The sequence below is a fragment of the Podarcis pityusensis genome (genome assembly GCF_964106645.2).
Source record: "Podarcis pityusensis genome assembly, chromosome: 4".
In the NCBI taxonomy this organism is placed as follows: Eukaryota; Metazoa; Chordata; class Lepidosauria; order Squamata; family Lacertidae; genus Podarcis; species Podarcis pityusensis.
In genome coordinates this window covers 19,230,055-19,246,679 of record NC_138027.1, presented here as the reverse complement: position 1 = coordinate 19,246,679, position 16,625 = coordinate 19,230,055, and the positions used below count along the sequence as shown (strand labels likewise).

General features: G+C 45.4%; 1 protein-coding gene across 1 annotated transcript in view; it reads right to left on the bottom strand.

The window, feature by feature from the left end:
• The window catches only part of ARHGAP42 (Rho GTPase activating protein 42), a 177,062-nt gene that overhangs the window by 24,951 nt on the left and 135,486 nt on the right, over nt 1-16,625 (bottom strand). Inside the window, exons 10-15 of the mRNA XM_081001917.1 lie at nt 14,094-14,203; nt 11,385-11,463; nt 7,775-7,814; nt 5,912-5,974; nt 3,662-3,736; nt 1,854-1,938 (exon numbers count right to left, since the gene is read on the bottom strand). Of these exons, the coding sequence (XP_080858043.1) occupies nt 1,854-1,938; nt 3,662-3,736; nt 5,912-5,974; nt 7,775-7,814; nt 11,385-11,463; nt 14,094-14,203 (452 nt within the window). The remainder of the gene's footprint in view (nt 1-1,853; nt 1,939-3,661; nt 3,737-5,911; nt 5,975-7,774; nt 7,815-11,384; nt 11,464-14,093; nt 14,204-16,625) is intronic.

Sequence of the window (16,625 nt, the reverse complement as noted above, 5' to 3'; positions counted from 1 at the left end):
AGCTGCACTGTATCTTTGCAATTCCAAGCACCCTTTTGCATCAATTTTCTATCTATCCTACATCATACTTCACCACCTTTCCTCAACATATCGGAGAGGGCACACCCCTGTGGGCCGGCCAGTGCTTTAAGATCAGTCAGAGATATTCCCTTGGTTTAAATGAAGTGTGTAGCGCAGGGGCCTGTGGAAGAGCCTTTTCTGTGGTGGCCCCGCCTGTGTGGAACAATCTCCCCACTGAAGTGCATCTCATCCCAACCTTGTGTTCTTTTGGATGCCTACTGTTGTTGTTGTTGGTGGTGGTGTTTGGTGACCGAGCAAAGTCATTTTTATGATGTTCTTTATGTAAATTATGAAAAAAAATCAATGTTTGCCTATTATGGGTTGCTGGAGCAATGGGGTTTCTGTTTCCTTATCTGTTTCTGCTCCACACACCCCCCCAACAAAAAAAATCTGATCTAGACGGTCTCCCTAACCAACTGGTGTGAATAAAATGACTTCACACAGGTTACACACACTATTTAAAAATAGCATTTAAAAATAATAAAAAAGCAAGAACAAAGCAAAGCAAAACAAAACAACCCTCCTCCCAACGAAACTAAAAGCAACAGAGAACACAGTTCCAAAATTTGCAGGAAATCTAAAATGCCTGGGCAAGTGGAAATGTCTTCACCTGGCAATAAAAAGCTTATACAGTGGTACCTCGGGTTAAGAACTTAATTCGTTCCGGAGGTCTGTTCTTAACCTGAAGCACTACTTTAGCTAATGGGGCCTCCCGCTGCCGCCGTGCTGCCGCAGCACGATTTCTGTTCTCATCCTGAAGCAAAGTTCTTAACCCGAGGTACTATTTCTGGGTTAGTGGAGTCTGTAACCTGAAGCGTATGTAACCTGAAGTGTCTGAAACCCGAGGTACCGCTGTAATAGGTAAAGGTAAAGGACTCCTGGATGGTTAAGTCCAGTCGAATTCGACCATGGGGTGCAGTGACTATGAGGAGCAGGAGTTTGTCTGCTGACAGCTTTCCGGGTCATGTGGCCAGCATGTCTAAACTGCTTCTGGCGCATGGAACACCGCGACAAATGCCAGAGCGCACAGAAATGCCGTTTACCTTCCTGCCGGAGCAGTACCTATTTATCTACTTGCACTGGTGTGCTTTCGAACTGCTAGGTTGTCAGGAGCTGGGACAGAGCAACGGGAGCTCAACCCGTCGCGGGGATTCGAACTGCCGACCTTCTGATCGGCAAGCCCAAGAGACTCAGTGGTTTAGACTGCAGCGCCACCCACTCCCTCATAAAGCTTATAATGCAGAACACCAGACCAACCTCCTTTAGGATGGCATTCCAAAGTTAGGGCAGCACATAGAAAAGGTTCTCTACTTCATAGAAGCATAACTTACTTCTACTATATGAGGGTACATGAAATAGAGCCTTCCTAGAATGGCAGACTGGTATTTATTTATTTTTCCATACCCCCACAAATGTAATCACCTATACTACAGAATTCATGAGAACTATTCCAGGAGTTATAGTTTTGTTTACCCTACTTGAACGTTGTGTTAGGAAAATAATGCTACGCCATTTTGACAGAATAAATTTCCCAATTAAAGAGAGATTTACTGCCCGGTGCTGTGAACATTAGATAACCATTTGGAAATTAAACAGGCCTCGTTGCAAGCAGAGGGGTTTATGGTGCATAATAACCGGAACAGATAGCTATTAATATAAATGAATATTGGCTGGTTATCTCCGATATTATATGGTGCTGTTCCCCCATTATATTACACCGGGATTGCAGGGTGAAAGAAATATTGTTAAGCTAGCGGGAAACAAGAAATTTTGAAACCGCACAGCTTACTCACCTGAGGTAGTTCTTTAGTCCACTGGTAATAGTTTTGTTGTCCCAAATTTCCAAATCAATGTCCATGTCGGGAGGGGATTTTGGAGCTGTGAAAGAGAAAGGAGGTGAATGTAGAATGTGTCTTAAATATCTGACATGACTGCCCCAATACATCAATGGAAGGAGAAGCATTAAGTGCATGTATCGAGAGTCATCCAGTTTCTATGGTTCCAACCACTGGAAACACACAGCTCATTCTGTGCAAATGTAAGATCCTACCTAGGTTCACTCACCAGCAGCCCCTGTTAAAGAAGTTTGCTGTTCCATTGCTCTGCCAGTGATAATTTTTGAGTTTGGGATATTTATTTAAAACATTTTTATCCTGCTTTCCCTTCCTAAGTGCAGCATCTCTGACCCTGCTACGTATCCAGTGAGTGACTTACGCAATCAATGACATATTTGGAACCGCATTCAAGCTGGCGGTTAAGCAGCTAGGTTTGTTATCTGTCCTTAGAGTAGCCATGGATGGCAAGGAAGTCTATTATATACCTCAGCCAGTTTGCGTATGCATTCATTCACCTGAGAGAAAAGGGCTTTAAGCCTCTACCGGCTTTCCCTCCTAATGAGCAAATGAGGTTTCGACAGGGTCCTTTGCTAATGCTTACTCATTCACCCAGTGCTATACCAGCTGCACTGGCTACTGGTGGAGTACAGGATCAGGTTTAAGGTGCTGGTTTTAACCTTTAAAGCCCTATTTTTATTGTTGTTAGCTGCTCTGAGCCCGGCTTTGGCTGGGGAGGGTGGGATATAAATAAAATTATTATTAATTATTATTATTATTATTAGAGATGCATAAATAGAAGAGCTTTAATGAAACCTCTGCTGTTTATCACACTAGGGCAGAAGCGGGTTAGAGTGCTCTATATGCCTAAATCTCTACTTGCACTGGAGAAAGTGCAGCATGCAAAGAAATTAGTTTGCATTAAAACTTTTCTCGTGTAACAAACAAGCAAATAAACACAGAGAAATACAGTGTCTCCACTTTCAATTCATAGTCTTTTCCACATTTTGTTTACATTCGCTATGACACTGTTGTCATGTGCGTTATGCACTTGGGAGAAAAGCAAGAGGAGGGGGGGGAATATTGATCTTTCGTTCTATTGCATGGTGCTTGGGCAGGATTTTTGTGTCAGAATCATGTGGGTAAGTCCTTTATTTATGGATTTATTTTTGTGAGAGATTGGAGGATCTAAAGTTTCGTTGGTTGTGTTCGGTTGGTTGCAGTGTGGTTTGCTTGTATGTGTGAGGGTTGGGTTTGGGTTTGAAAAAACTCATCCTAACAACAGAGGGACACAGCAAAGGGGCGGTACCTACAATATTAAAAATACTACTCCAAGACACTACAAATCCCCTCACTGCGATTAAAGACCAATGGGAGCATGACATAGGATACGAAATAAATTCTACCATATCTTCAAAAATGTGATCTAAACCTCTGTTGAAATCCATCTCAGCCAGAAGAAAAGGACTCACTCTGAAACTTATTTATAAATGGTACCTAACACCATGGAAGCTGGTGCTGATACACCCAGGAACCCCATCTAAAAGCTGGAGAGGCTGCACCACCTTTCAGACTTCGTTAAATGCAAAACATATGCAGTCACCAAACCCATTTAAAATGAACTGTTGACTAGGCTGCTATTGAAAATGGAATGGCTAACATGCTCCCTGTTCCATTTGCTCCTGCTTGTATACCCAGTTTTCACACACAGCACTAAACACAATAATAGAAGACTTCAAATAAGCAAGATGGCACACAGCCACACTTACAAAATACGGTATTCATCAGCTTCTGAACTTTGGAATTCACGCCACCTATTCGGTACAACCCCAAAATTGTGATACCTTCAAAGGCCAAAATAGAAAATGTAAGTTTTTGCCGTGTTAAGACATTTGCATCTGGGCAGCTAATTTGATTTACTTATAATATCGGCACTGTTCCTCTCTCACTGCAGCAACTTACGGAAGCAAATTATTTTTAAAAAACCCCCCACAAAGGCAGCAATCTTAATTACCTAGGAGTAATTTCCATTGAACACAGTGGAACTTATTCACAAAATAAACAGGAATAAGATTGCAGCCACACAGATCTGAACCTTGGGAGCAAGTTCCGTTGATCTCAGTTGAATATACTGTATTTTTTGCTCTATAACACGCACCCGACCATAACAAGCACGTAGTTTTTAGAGGAGGAAAATCCGTAGGCATGCCACCCGTAGGCATTCCCTCCATAACACGCACAGACATTTCCCCTTACTTTCTAGGAGGAAAAAAGTGAGTGTTATGGTGCAAAAAATACGGTACTTCCAAGTAAACAGGCACAGAACCAGCTTGTATAAAGCCGTCTTTTCAGGCTTGCAAATGAAAGTATTGTGATTTAAGCTGAAATACTCATCACTATGTCCACATTTACAATTTCATGGTTTCTGGTGCCATTGGAAGTCTCAGAATGGTCTGTTTCCTGTAGTGAGTTTGTTTTGTGCAAGATCCCTCTCCTGAGTAGTTAGATAGTTCACAAACCAGCATTTTCAGTCAAACAACTCCAGATTCCTACTGTTTTCAGTATTGATGAACCAGCTTTTTAGAAAGGAAAAGGTTTCATAAATACTGGGAACTGTTAATTGGTCATATGCTATTTTAGCTTTCAGCACTTTAGTTTCAGTTGGACTCAGAAATTAGCCCTACTGAACACTATGACATTTTATTCACAAAGTTAAACTGAGTATGATTAAGCACCTAAAACTGCATTGAAACTGTGGCTTACATTCAGCTGCTTCACAAGTCACATTCAACCCCAGTTTACTTTAAACCACGGCTTGACATAAACAAGCAATACTATTCCCTGCGAGTTCTTTGCTGTGGCAAGGAGGAAACTAACCGGAGGCTGGCTTTGTGTTACACATGAATCAGTGTTTGTGGTTTGTTTCCTCAACATTCTCTGATTTGGCTTAGAAGCATAGGTTTTTCTTGGCTTCCTGATCATAGGGGAAATCAAACCACAGGAACTGGCTCACATGTAATGTGAATGGTTTTTCTTCTTCTTCCCATGGCAAATGGTTAGCATGGGGAGGAGCAAATTGGGAACATTTGAACAGCATGCACCAGTACCGTATTTTTCGCTCCATAGGGCGCACCGGACCATAGGGCGCACCTAGTTTTTAGGGGGGGAATCCAGAAAAAAAATCTTATCCCCCCCCAGCCCCAAAGAGCAGCATACAGGCTAAAGAGGCCATAGCCCCGTGCAGCCTCTCCCTGCCGGAGGGGTTGCACGTGGCTATGGAACAAGCCAAGGCAGACAGTGGGATCCATCCCGCTGGCTGTTTTGGCTTCCTCTTTAGTCCCACACAACCTCTCCCTGCCGGGAGAGGCTGCGCGGGGCTAAAGAAGCCATAGCCCCGTGCAGCCTCTCCCTGCCGGAGGGGCTGCACGGGGCTATCCCTGAAGCCTGGAGAGTGAGAGGGGTCGGTGCGCACCGACGCCTCTCGTTCTCCAGGCTTCAGCGAAAGCAACACAAAGCCTTTGGAGCACGGAGGGAGTGCTCCCTCTGCGCTTTGGAGGCTTAGCGTTGCTATCGCTGAAGCCAAGGAGCCTGCATTCGCTCCATAGGACGCAGATACATTTCCCCTCAATTTTGGGAGGGGAAAAAGTGTGTCCTATAGAGTGAAAAAAACAGTACTTGGTTTATTTTTATTAAACCATAGTTTAAGATAAGCTGGGGGCCCTTTAGTGAAGAGTGAGTAAGTAATTCAACAAACAAATAACATTATTAATGTTGTTGTTTGAAAAAAACGGACTGCCACATGTAACCTCATATGGTGGGGTGTATGTGTGTGCGCACAGCCTATTGTGCACAGCCTGTTCCATGTTTAAATCAAGCCACACTTTACAAACACATGCAATGGGCTACGTATTGCCTAGGTGAGATTTGCTGCAGCTCTGTGTCCAACGGTCCTTAAGGCACCAAAAAATTCATTTCTGCTAAGGCAGAACCAAATGGCTTGCACATCACTTAATACATACCTCTCGTCTCTACTGCATGGATGCATTTCCTTACAAAGTTAAAGCCAGCTTCATTGAGGAACGCTGTCAAAATGGGAGGAACAAATTAAGCCAGACTCTTAATATCTGTCACAGTCCAGCAAGCAAACCAGAAACTCGTGGCTTGTGACTTCATGGCCACACAAATAAAATACTTATCTCAATATTCAATTCATTCATTTCAGTTTTGTTTTTTTTGTGTTTTTTTTTGAGGCCTAGCCATCTTAGAGCAGCGTTAGAAGTTACAGGACAGAAATTACTGCAATCTCTGGAACTGACCCTGATGCACATTTTTTCAAAACAACAGTGGTTTGTTATTAGAAACCTCTAATTCTTGCAGCTTGTCTGCCTAGTTGCTGCTCAATATTGGAAGGAAAGGGGAAGGAGAAATGTGATTTGTTAATAGCCCTCAGCAAATGTTGAAGAGATGGGGCCAGGCTCATGGGGAGGGGAAGGAGCCCCATCCTGATACCTGGGTGGCTTTTCTAAGTTCTAACTTCACTTATTTCAAGAGACCCTATTCACGATCCAAAGGCACACTGAAATCCAAAGGAGTTCAAGGACAGATTTCAGGCTCAAAATCAGTAAGACACAAATGCTTACATGTGTGCCTGAAATCCCTTGGATTTTGGTGCACCTATGTTTCTTAGGATCATGCCCACTGCCTTCACCTTTTAATGCACATCTTTGAAACATTCAATGTGTTTTAAAAAAAGCAGTGGCATGAAGAACAAAAAGGGCACAGTGTGATAAAATTATTGTCACCTGGAATCTAAGACAGAGCAGTACTTAGCACCAACAATTCAAGAGAAAGTGTTGGAGGCTGAGAATTACATCATGACGAGCTCCTTGGGAAAGTGGAAATGTCAGACTAAACTGACATCCTAGGGCATTTGCGGGGCGGAAACAAAACACGTTATTGCCAACATCTACTAAAAACACTTGAAGGCAGGAAAGGCGCGATTTGTTAGGATCTCTAATTAGCGCAGCCAAAATAAGCTGTTCTTCGAAGCTATTTCTAAACGTATATCCATGGTTGATTTTGCTAACTGCCTAAATTAAGAAGAACAAAATGTATAAAAGCAATGTTCCTGACAAGATTGCCATAACTGGTCAGGAGCTAGTAAACTTCTTACAATTTTAACACTCATATATAGTTTTGTACAGAAAAAAAAAGTGTTCCAGGGTCACTTTAGATAGGTAGTGTGATGAATGGGAAGTTCTTATTACTCCCTCTTCCTTGCCGGTGGAGAGGTCTGAGGAGAATGGTCAGTAAATGTCCAGCAGCAGTGACCTGAAAGCAGAGCTTTTGCTGGACGGCTAAGTTATATCGCCCCTAGCGGACGAAGAAGGGAGATGAACTTGGAATCCACCAGGCACCATGCTACATACCAAAAGCACGCAGCAACATGACTCCCCAACAAATCCCTCTATTTCACAGGGCAGATTTGCCACCCCTCATCCCCAAATCACTGAAACAAACTGTAGACGAAATAGTGAACAAACCAAGCTTACATATTGCAATAAAATCTGTGGTTTGTATAGGTTACTTTGAGAGAAGCCACAACTTTCAGATAGACACGACTGTGGTTTATTGAGTTTTGTGATCTAACACAAACTATATGCACATAGCGGTAAACTAAGGACTCTTAGATACAGCACAAGTACATGGAAGCATCTACTAGCTGTAAGTAATTTGGGCAGGCTTTCTGACGGCATAGTCATGACAAAAGGGAGTGTAATGGTACAGCAGAACAGGGGAAAGTTGTTAAGAAGCATTATGCACTTATGCAGAAGGACTCATAGGCATAGTTAACAATCTCATATAATTGAATATTAACTTACTTTCTTCTTTCTTGCTAATAATAGCTGGCAAGGTGTAAATCTAAAAAAAGAAACCAAGCATCACAGTCATATTTACTTGTTTAGTTTCCTAGCAGCTCAGGATGGGGAAATTCCATTTTATCCTTACCACAACTCTATGTGGAAGGGGGAGAGCAAGCAAGATGGTTTGCACACCATGATAAACCATAGTTTGCGTTTCACCAAGATTGAATTGTGAATGTGTTTCCCTCCCACCATGTGGCAGCCACATGGTTCAGACAAGCCTCAGCAAGATTTCCTGTAGTGTCTGAACACTGGACCACGGCTTGTTTGTTTCGAACAAGTCATGAGCAGCAAGCCAGAAATAAACCCAAGAAAAAATCGACTTATTCCTTGCTTAACGCCGCCGGCTGACTCGAAACGAAGAACCCACAGTCCATTTTGGGACAAAGCAACAAGCCATGCATCAAAGCGGTTTGCAGGAATGAAACATAAAACCACAGAATAAAAAAACACAAAAAGGTTCAAAACAATTAACCATTGCAGAAGGATGTACTCTTAATTGCCTGCTGAGGCCTGGAAGGAAGCAAAAGTTTTCAACAGGCGTTCAGAAGTTGGCACAGAAGGCACCTGCTGAATCTCCACTGGCAGAGTGCTATTCCACAGACCAGACCAACAAACCAAAAGCTTGGTTTCTCATTGTTGTCAAATGAGCCTTGTTAAGTTGTGGGTGAACATATCAGATGACACAGTGATTCTCCAAACAGCTCTTGTTTATTCACAGGTCAGAACAGAACTGAACTGAAGGGTTCAGCCAGCCTGCTTATATAGAGCTCCTGTACAATGTAACTGTAACAACTTTCTGTAACTATCCAATCACTGAACGTCACTTTCTATCCCTTATTTGAATATGTGGACCTGAGTAAAAACTATCTACAGTATCCCCCTGCTGGCCCAGGGTGAGAACTTCAGTACATAACAAGCCTCACCATCTTGGGGAATGATCAAGGACGCTCAGTGATCAAGCTGGGATGTAAGGGTTCAGGTGATCCCTGAGGCAACCTGGACTTCAGTTGTTCAGATGAGGCCCATCTTTCGGTCCAACTACCTCCATGGTGTTAGCGATTGGAAGGGCTGTGAAGGGTGTGTGGCAGAGGCAGGGGGCCAGGGAATTGACCCAGGAGAGGAATCTATGGGGTTTGGCACCGCCAGCTAGGCAGTAGCCAAGGGAGAGGAATGGTCAGAGCAGTCTGAGGAGGAGGGAGGAGAGCAGGATGTGTCAGAGGTGGAGGAAGAGACTGTTCAGCCAAGGGATGGGCCAACTGACTCTCCGCCATCTCCCACCCCACTGTCTTCTAGAACAAGGAGGGGCCTGAAGAGGGAGTGGCAGATTCCACATAAGAGAAGTCTCAAGGTGCAGGCATGCAACCTGTCAGAAGAAGGTAGGTTTGTGTGTGGTCCCACTGTTGCTGCAACTGCTTTGCAGGGCGCAGACCTGGCAAAGTGTGTGTGCATGTGTATCTGGAATACCATGCAAATTGCTGCAAGTGCGAGCTTTTAGCAACAAAAAATGACCTATCAGACATGTGCCTTCGTTGACTGGGGTGCCTGGGACACACAGGCACATCTGGTAATCACTCAAGAAAGGGTCTTCTTAGTGGCTGCTCCCAGACTTTGGAACTCCTTCCCTAGAAAACTAGACTGGCTCCCTCCTTGTTGTCCTTCCTCCTGCTGCTGATGGATTTGGGAACTGAGTGCTTTTATCGAAAGGGCTGGTGCCCTTTTGTTTCTATTGTAATTATTGGTATGGCTCTAACAGATTTTATATATGCATATGGATTTAATTCTATCAATGTTTAATTGTTTTTTAATGATCCCCCTTATATTTTAAGTGGTTCTTATTTCTCTCTACAAGCTGCCTTGAGCCTTGTCAGGGAAAAGGCAGGCTAAAAATAAATGTATCAACATCGTCGTCATCATCATCATCATCATCATCGCTCTCTAAGTGTTGGTGCTGACCTTTAAAGCCCTAAATGGCCTTGCCTTGGCCCAGTATACCTGAAGGAGCATCTCCACACCCGTTGCTTAGCCCAGACACTGAGGTCCTCATCCGAGGGTTTTCTGCTGGTTCCCTCACTGCGAAAAGTGAAGTTACATGGAACCAGGCAGAGGGCCTTCTCAGTAGTGGCACCCTCGCTGTAGAAGGCCCTCCCTTCAGATGTCAAGGAAATAAAAACTATCTAACTTTTAAAAGACATCTGAAGGCAGCCTTGTTTAGGGAAGTTTTTAAGGATTGATGTTTTATGTTTTTAGACATGCTGTAAGCCACTCAGAGTGGCTGGGGAAACCCAGCCAGATGGGCGAGGTATAAATAATAAAATTATTATTACCGTATTTTTCGCACCATAGGACGCACCGGACAATAGGACGCACTTTGTTTTAGAGGGGGGAGAACAAGAAAAAAAAATTCTCCCCCTCTCTGCCCAGCGCCCCTTCAGCGAAGTGGCAGGAGGCGCTGTGCAGAGAGGGGGAGAACTTTCCCCCTCTTGTTTTCCCGCTCTAAAACAAGGTGCCGTTTAAGGTGCGTTCAGGCGGCTACCTTGGAAGCCTGGAGAGCGAGAGGGGTCGGTGTGCACTGACCCCTCTCGCTCTCCAGGCTTCAGGTTCCTTTCGACCTGCTCTTTGGGGTTGGCGGGGGGAAGCCCACCACCAGCCCCAAAGAGCAGTTCAGGGAGCAGCGGAAAGGCGCAGCGGAGAGGCTCCTGCCATAGCCGTGCGTCACCTCTCCAGCCAGGAGAGGGTCGCTGGGCTATGGCTTCTTTAGCCCCGCGCACGCTCTCCCGGCTGGAGAGGTGACGCGCGGCTATAGAAGCTCCTGCCATAGCCGCCAGTCACCTCTCCAGCCGGGAGAGGGTCACGGGGGGCTGCTTTAGCCCCGCGCGCGCTCTCCCGGCTGGAGAGGTGACGCGTGGCTATAGAAGCTCCTGCCATAGCCGCCCGTCACCTCTCCAGCCAGGAGAGGGTCACGGGGGGCTGCTTTAGCCCCGCGCGCGCTCTCCCGGCTGGAGAGGTGACGGGCGGCTATGGCAAGAGCCTCAATAGCCGCGCGTCACCTCTCCAGCCGGGAGAGGGTCGCGGGGTGCTTCTTTAGCCCCCCGCGCGCTCTCCCGGCTGGAGAGGTGACGCGGGGCTGTAGAGGCTCCTGCCATAGCCGCGCGTCACCTCTCCAGCCGGGAGAGGGTCGCGGGGCTATGGCGTCTTCGCTCCATAGGACGCACACACATTTTCCCTTCATTTTTGAAGGGGAAAAAGTGCATCCTATAGAGCGAAAAATACGGTATTATTATTATTATTATTATTATTATTATTATTATGCTTGGGGAGGGGGCAACTGGCATCTCCACCCACCCAAGTTCTTTATCTACTTCATTTCTTTTTGCTGCGGCCAAAAATTGTGGAGCTTTGGAGGGGGAAAATTGTGTTGTGGGGACAGGATTAGGCCCCCAGGTCACGGGTTTAGCCTCCCCCCACCCCAGTCTTAAAAGAGGCAAAGTAAATTTGCTGTTAATTCTCTGCCTGGAAAAAATAAATAAATCAAAAGAAACAAATGATAGAACAAGGACTTCCTTACCGGTTCTTTTCCATCCATTGCTTCCAGCCAGAGCTTCCGGTTGGATTCGGAATAAGCTTGTAGTGTAATGATCCCATGCCTATTTAAAAGACAACAACAAAAGCAAGTGATTCACTTGTTTTCTTTTCTTTTCACAAATTGTGAAGATTGTCTGAAGAGGAAAGTACCATGCTGAGTAAAATGAGAAGGAGTAAGTGCTAGAGCTGAACTGAGTATTTCCAGTGAACTTCTTATCCAAGGAACATGTCTCTTTTCTATACAATATGCTCTCTTTCATTATAAGAGCTCCCCAAGTGGAGCTCCTGAGGGCCAGCAGCTGAGACAACTAAGATTCTAGGGTCAAACAGATTCAAGGAACGAGGGGAGGGGAGGGGAAGGACCCTATTTATTTCAAAACTTCTCTCTTCAATACAGGGGAAACATTTAAAAGCAGCCCTGAACGATTTGCCCATCTGCAATGTTGGTAAACTGCCATCGCCTGGCAAGATTTTGTTACTGAGTGGCTTGCAGATGCTGCAGATGAAATAGAAACACAGTGCTTTTTTCCCTAAAAAGAAAGAAAAAGAAGAGACAGCTGGCTCTAGCCCTGCAAGAGGAAGGAGGAGGAGAAGGAATGCCATCGCCTCCACCGCAGCCACCCCCGACTCCCCTCCCTAGGCACCGGTGGGGAGAATGACTGAGCTCCAGTCTGCGCTGCTACTGCGGAGACTGCTGGCATGTCGGGGCAACACAAAATGTTTACCCCTAAACACCCCCCAGAAAAAGCACTATAGAAACATATTAACACACGTCTACTACACCTTCCCAAAGATTTCACTGTGTTTAAAACAAAAATGGCGTATTACTTGAGGTACAACCGTACCACATTACTATAATTTCATAGGGCACCCTGTGGAACATCCTCCCACCAGATGTGAAAGAGAAAAACAACTATCAGACTTTTAGAAGACATCTGAAGGCAGACCTGTTTAGGGAAGCTTTTAATGTTTGACAGACTATTGTATTTTAATATTTTGTTGGAAGCCGCCCAGAGTGGCTGGGGAAACCCAGCCAGATGTGTGGGGTATAAATAAATCATCATCATCATCATCATCATCGTAAACATGGGGTCTCCTAGAGTGTATCATTCTACCAGCAATGCACCCCCTAGCCTTTTTTGGGAGGTTTCAGTGGGATAAACAGGAGTGACTGTGTACAAGGGGAAGTTCTGGTACCTTTCCAGAGACCTCCATGTAGAAGGTAGGTAGCACATTGTAGGTAACACAACGCATCAAAGGTAGGCTGCTGTAGACCAAGACAGACCATAGGTCCATCTAGCGCTGTACAGTCTGCAGCAGAGTAGGGCGCCTCCTAGTGGTGGGGAGGAACAAGGGAGAGGGCTGCAACTTTTATATCTGACTTGTAGGCTTACCAGATGCATCTGGGTGAGCCGCTTTAGAAAGCAGGATGCTGGCCTAGGTGGATCTGGCCTGGTAGGCCTCTTATGTTTGAATAAAATCAGGTAGGTTTTAGGTTTTATCTATATCCATCTATAGGGATGCGGGTGGCGCTGTGGATTAAACCACAGAGCCTAGGACTTGCTGATCAGAAGGTCGGCGGTTCAAATCCCCACAACAGGGTGAGTTTCCGTTGTTCGGTCCCAGCTCCTGCCAAGCTAGCAGTTTGAAAGCACATCAAAGTGCAAGTAGATAAATAGGCACCACTCCGGCGGGAAGGTAAACGGCGTTTCCGTGTGCTGCTCTGGTTCGCCAGAAGCGGCTTAGTCATACTGGCCACATGACCTGGAAGCTGTACGCCGGCTCCCTCAGCCAATAAAGCAAGATGAGCGCTGCAACCCCAGAGTCGGCCACGACTGGACCTGATGGTCAGGGGTCCCTTTACCTTTATCTATAGAGCTAGTGTGGTGTAGTTGCTTAGAGTGCTGGCCGAGGGCCTGGGAGACCAGGGATCAAACCCTCACCTGGCCAGTGCCCTTGGGTCAGTCACTGTCTTTCAGCCTAACCTACCTCACAGGGTTGTTGTGGGGATTAAATGAGGAGGAGGAGAACCATGTATGCCATTTTTGAGCCCCTTGGAGAAAAATATGGGGTATAAATGCAATAAATAAATCATAATAAAAATATGGGGTAGGGAGAATATTTCAAGATCTTAGGCTTGGAGGGGGCGCGAAAGGAAAGAGCAGACCGACTAAAGGATGTACGAAAGAAGTGTTATCCACATCTTATAAACATAACACTTACAAAAGATCTGAGAGCCCATTTGAGTTAAGCTCTCTCTTTAAGGTGTAGGCTGGGTGACTGGAGAATTTTAAAGGCCTCTGGAACTTTCTGACTGGGTTGCCCTGGGCAAGATAAATAAACTAACAAATAATAATAATAATGTAGGTTTTTTATTTCAATTCAACATAGAATCGTAGAGGTGGGAGGGACCCAAGGGTCATCTAATCCAACCCCCTAGAATTGCAGGAATCTCAGCTAAAGCATCCATGACAGATGGCCATCCAACCACTGCTTAAAACAGGATCTTTATGAGTGTACCCAGTTAAGAGCGTTATTCTCTCCCCGTTCAAAGTCTATTCTGGATGAAAAAGTGAAACACTCGATATAATTTTTCAGATGCAAATCTATGTTTTTGTCTGCTCTTAACGGTATGGCACAATGCTGCGTAAATACTTTCATTTTCTTAAAAGGCATCTATAAAAACGCAAACCTTTCAAAGACTTCAATATCGAAGCAGAAGCGCTTGTCAATTGAATCCGTCTTTCTCCGGATGCAGGATTTCAACTTGAACACTTCTGGTGTACTCGGGACAAGACCATTCTGAAAAACATCAGAAAGGGGGAAATTGGAGTGCTGAACTGCCAAATTATTTGTTATAGATTTGTGGAGTGGAGTCCCTATGATGGTTGTACACCTCCTTCTGGCAACTCCTGCAGCCAAGCTGGTGCCAAACGTATTGCTCTGCTTTCCTTTGGACCACATCAGCAAAGCCAAGAGGGTATTTTTGTCATCTGAGCAGCCCAGGACCTCCACACACACTGCCTATGCTTGCACCCCAGTGAGGTCACTTTGGTGCTCCTAACACAGCTGTTTGACTTCACATGCGGAAGCACACTCCTTTTTCTCTTGAGACAGACGGATGCCAATAACAAAGTAAAGCAGTAGATGTGCTGAATCAGTGCTTGGAAGGGACTGGAGGAGGGCCAATCCAGATAAAACTGAGCTACTGTTGGTGGGTGGTTCCTCTGACCAGCTGGGTGATGTGGGTGGCCTGCTCTAGACTTGGTCCCACTGAAGGAGGAAGTTTGGGGGTTCTCCTGAATCTGCTGTTGTCACTTGAGGCACAGGTGGCCTGGGTGGCACAGAATGTCATTCATCTTCCAGATGTTGTGTTCCAACTCCCATCAGCCACAGGCAATGCAACCAATCGTCAGGAAAGATGGGAGCTGACGCTCGATACCTGCTATAGGGTCACAGGTTCCTCATCAGAGCTATAGATTTTCTTTGGTCACTCACGAGCCAGCCAAAGTTGCCCCATGCTTCTCCCCAGTGAAAAATGGCCTTCGCTTCAGCTCTTCCGCTAACCCAAACAGCTGCAAAGGCACAAGCTGCCCTTACAAAACATTTTAAAGCTGTGCAAAAACAGCTTTTTGTTGTTGTTGTTGTTGTTGTGACATTTCTGTTTAGTTTTTCCAGATTTTCCCTTCCCCGAACTCATCTGCACACTTCCGGTAACTGCAAGGCTCATCCCTCACCCACAAAAGGAGGGCTACAATATTCAACTAACTAAAAACATTTTATCTGGTGAAAAATTGCGATTCATACTAAATTCGGCAGCACTTAATGAATTTGTGGGGAGCAGAAGGAGGCGTCTCACACAGAGGGAAAAGCTCGTCTGACGTGCTGTCTGCTGTGACAGATGTGGGAACTGCCCCAAACCAAGATTTCCTTCAGTGGTGTTACTTCGTGACAGATGCAGATTTGAGATGCCACCCTAAGGCTGAGGAGTTGTGGAGGCAGGGAAGCAATTCCGCCCTCTCACCCAATGCCCTGCAAAGACCTTGAGCTCATTTCGGATATTTTTCCCTTTTCTTAACTTACACTTATTTCCTTCCAAATGGGAACAACAAGAGGGGAGCAAGCCTGAATAAGCTACATCAACTTCAGGACTGGTGTAGTTTGATTTGTGGTTTGGGAACATGTTGGCATATTGGGGTGGGGGACACCTTTGGATTCAAACCTCCCCCTGGTTCTCCCTTGACATCCTTCCAAACCTTGTGCCCTGGCATGCCTCCATTTCAGTCCAACCAACGTCGGGAGTCGACAGGGCAAAGGTTGCTAGAGTTTCCACAGTGGCAGCGAGGGAGAAAACTGGCATTGTACCCTCTTCTCCCAGGTCAGAGGTCTCTCTTCACCCGCAGAGAGAGGGAGATCTCATGTTTCCTATGGCCTGCTCTCCCTGGGGCCACTGGATTACGGGGCTGCTTGATTAATTAGCAGGTTCGTTAAAAGCTCAGCTTGGTTAACTGACCAAACTGAAACTCATTTGGTCAGGATTTCTTTAACTAAGTGAACCCCCTGCCCTAAAGTAATTGTGAATTTATGCTGTTCCTCTCATGCACTAATATTCCTCCCAGTCAGGAGTGCCAACTTGGCACCATCGCAGTCCTCGGCCGAGCCCTGATCAAAATTGGCAGAGTAAGATCAGATATGATCAGATCAGCTTGGGCTGAGGAAGGAAAATGGAGATGGTAGCAGCTCTGAAGCAGAAAGAAAAGTCTTTAATAGGGGAAGAGTGGAGATATTTATTTATTGGAATTACAAGAGGTGTACTTGCATGGAATATTATCACATTATCACAGTTTGAAAAGAGGGTGACTGTAAACTCTGGATGCCTGCCAGCTGTCCGAGGGCCCCAGAGAGCTGGCGTGGCTTTTTATGGGGAAACCGAAACAATCTTTATGCAACTTACTGATTTCCAAGTACACCCCTACAGTACATTTGAAACATCGGCCGGTTTAGAAAGATCAAAGACAGTGCGACGTCGCTAATTAACTTCAACCTTGGATGGAAGCCCAGAGAGTAGTAGAGCAACAATCAGCAGAAAAGGAGGGGTCACTGAAGGAGGGCTGTGCTTTAAAATATGAAGACTGAGAACAATGTGGAAAAAGCCACCTGCGTGATTACAGAAATAAGGAATGGTTATGTAAAACAAGATGGAGAGTTATACCAGCGACTGATT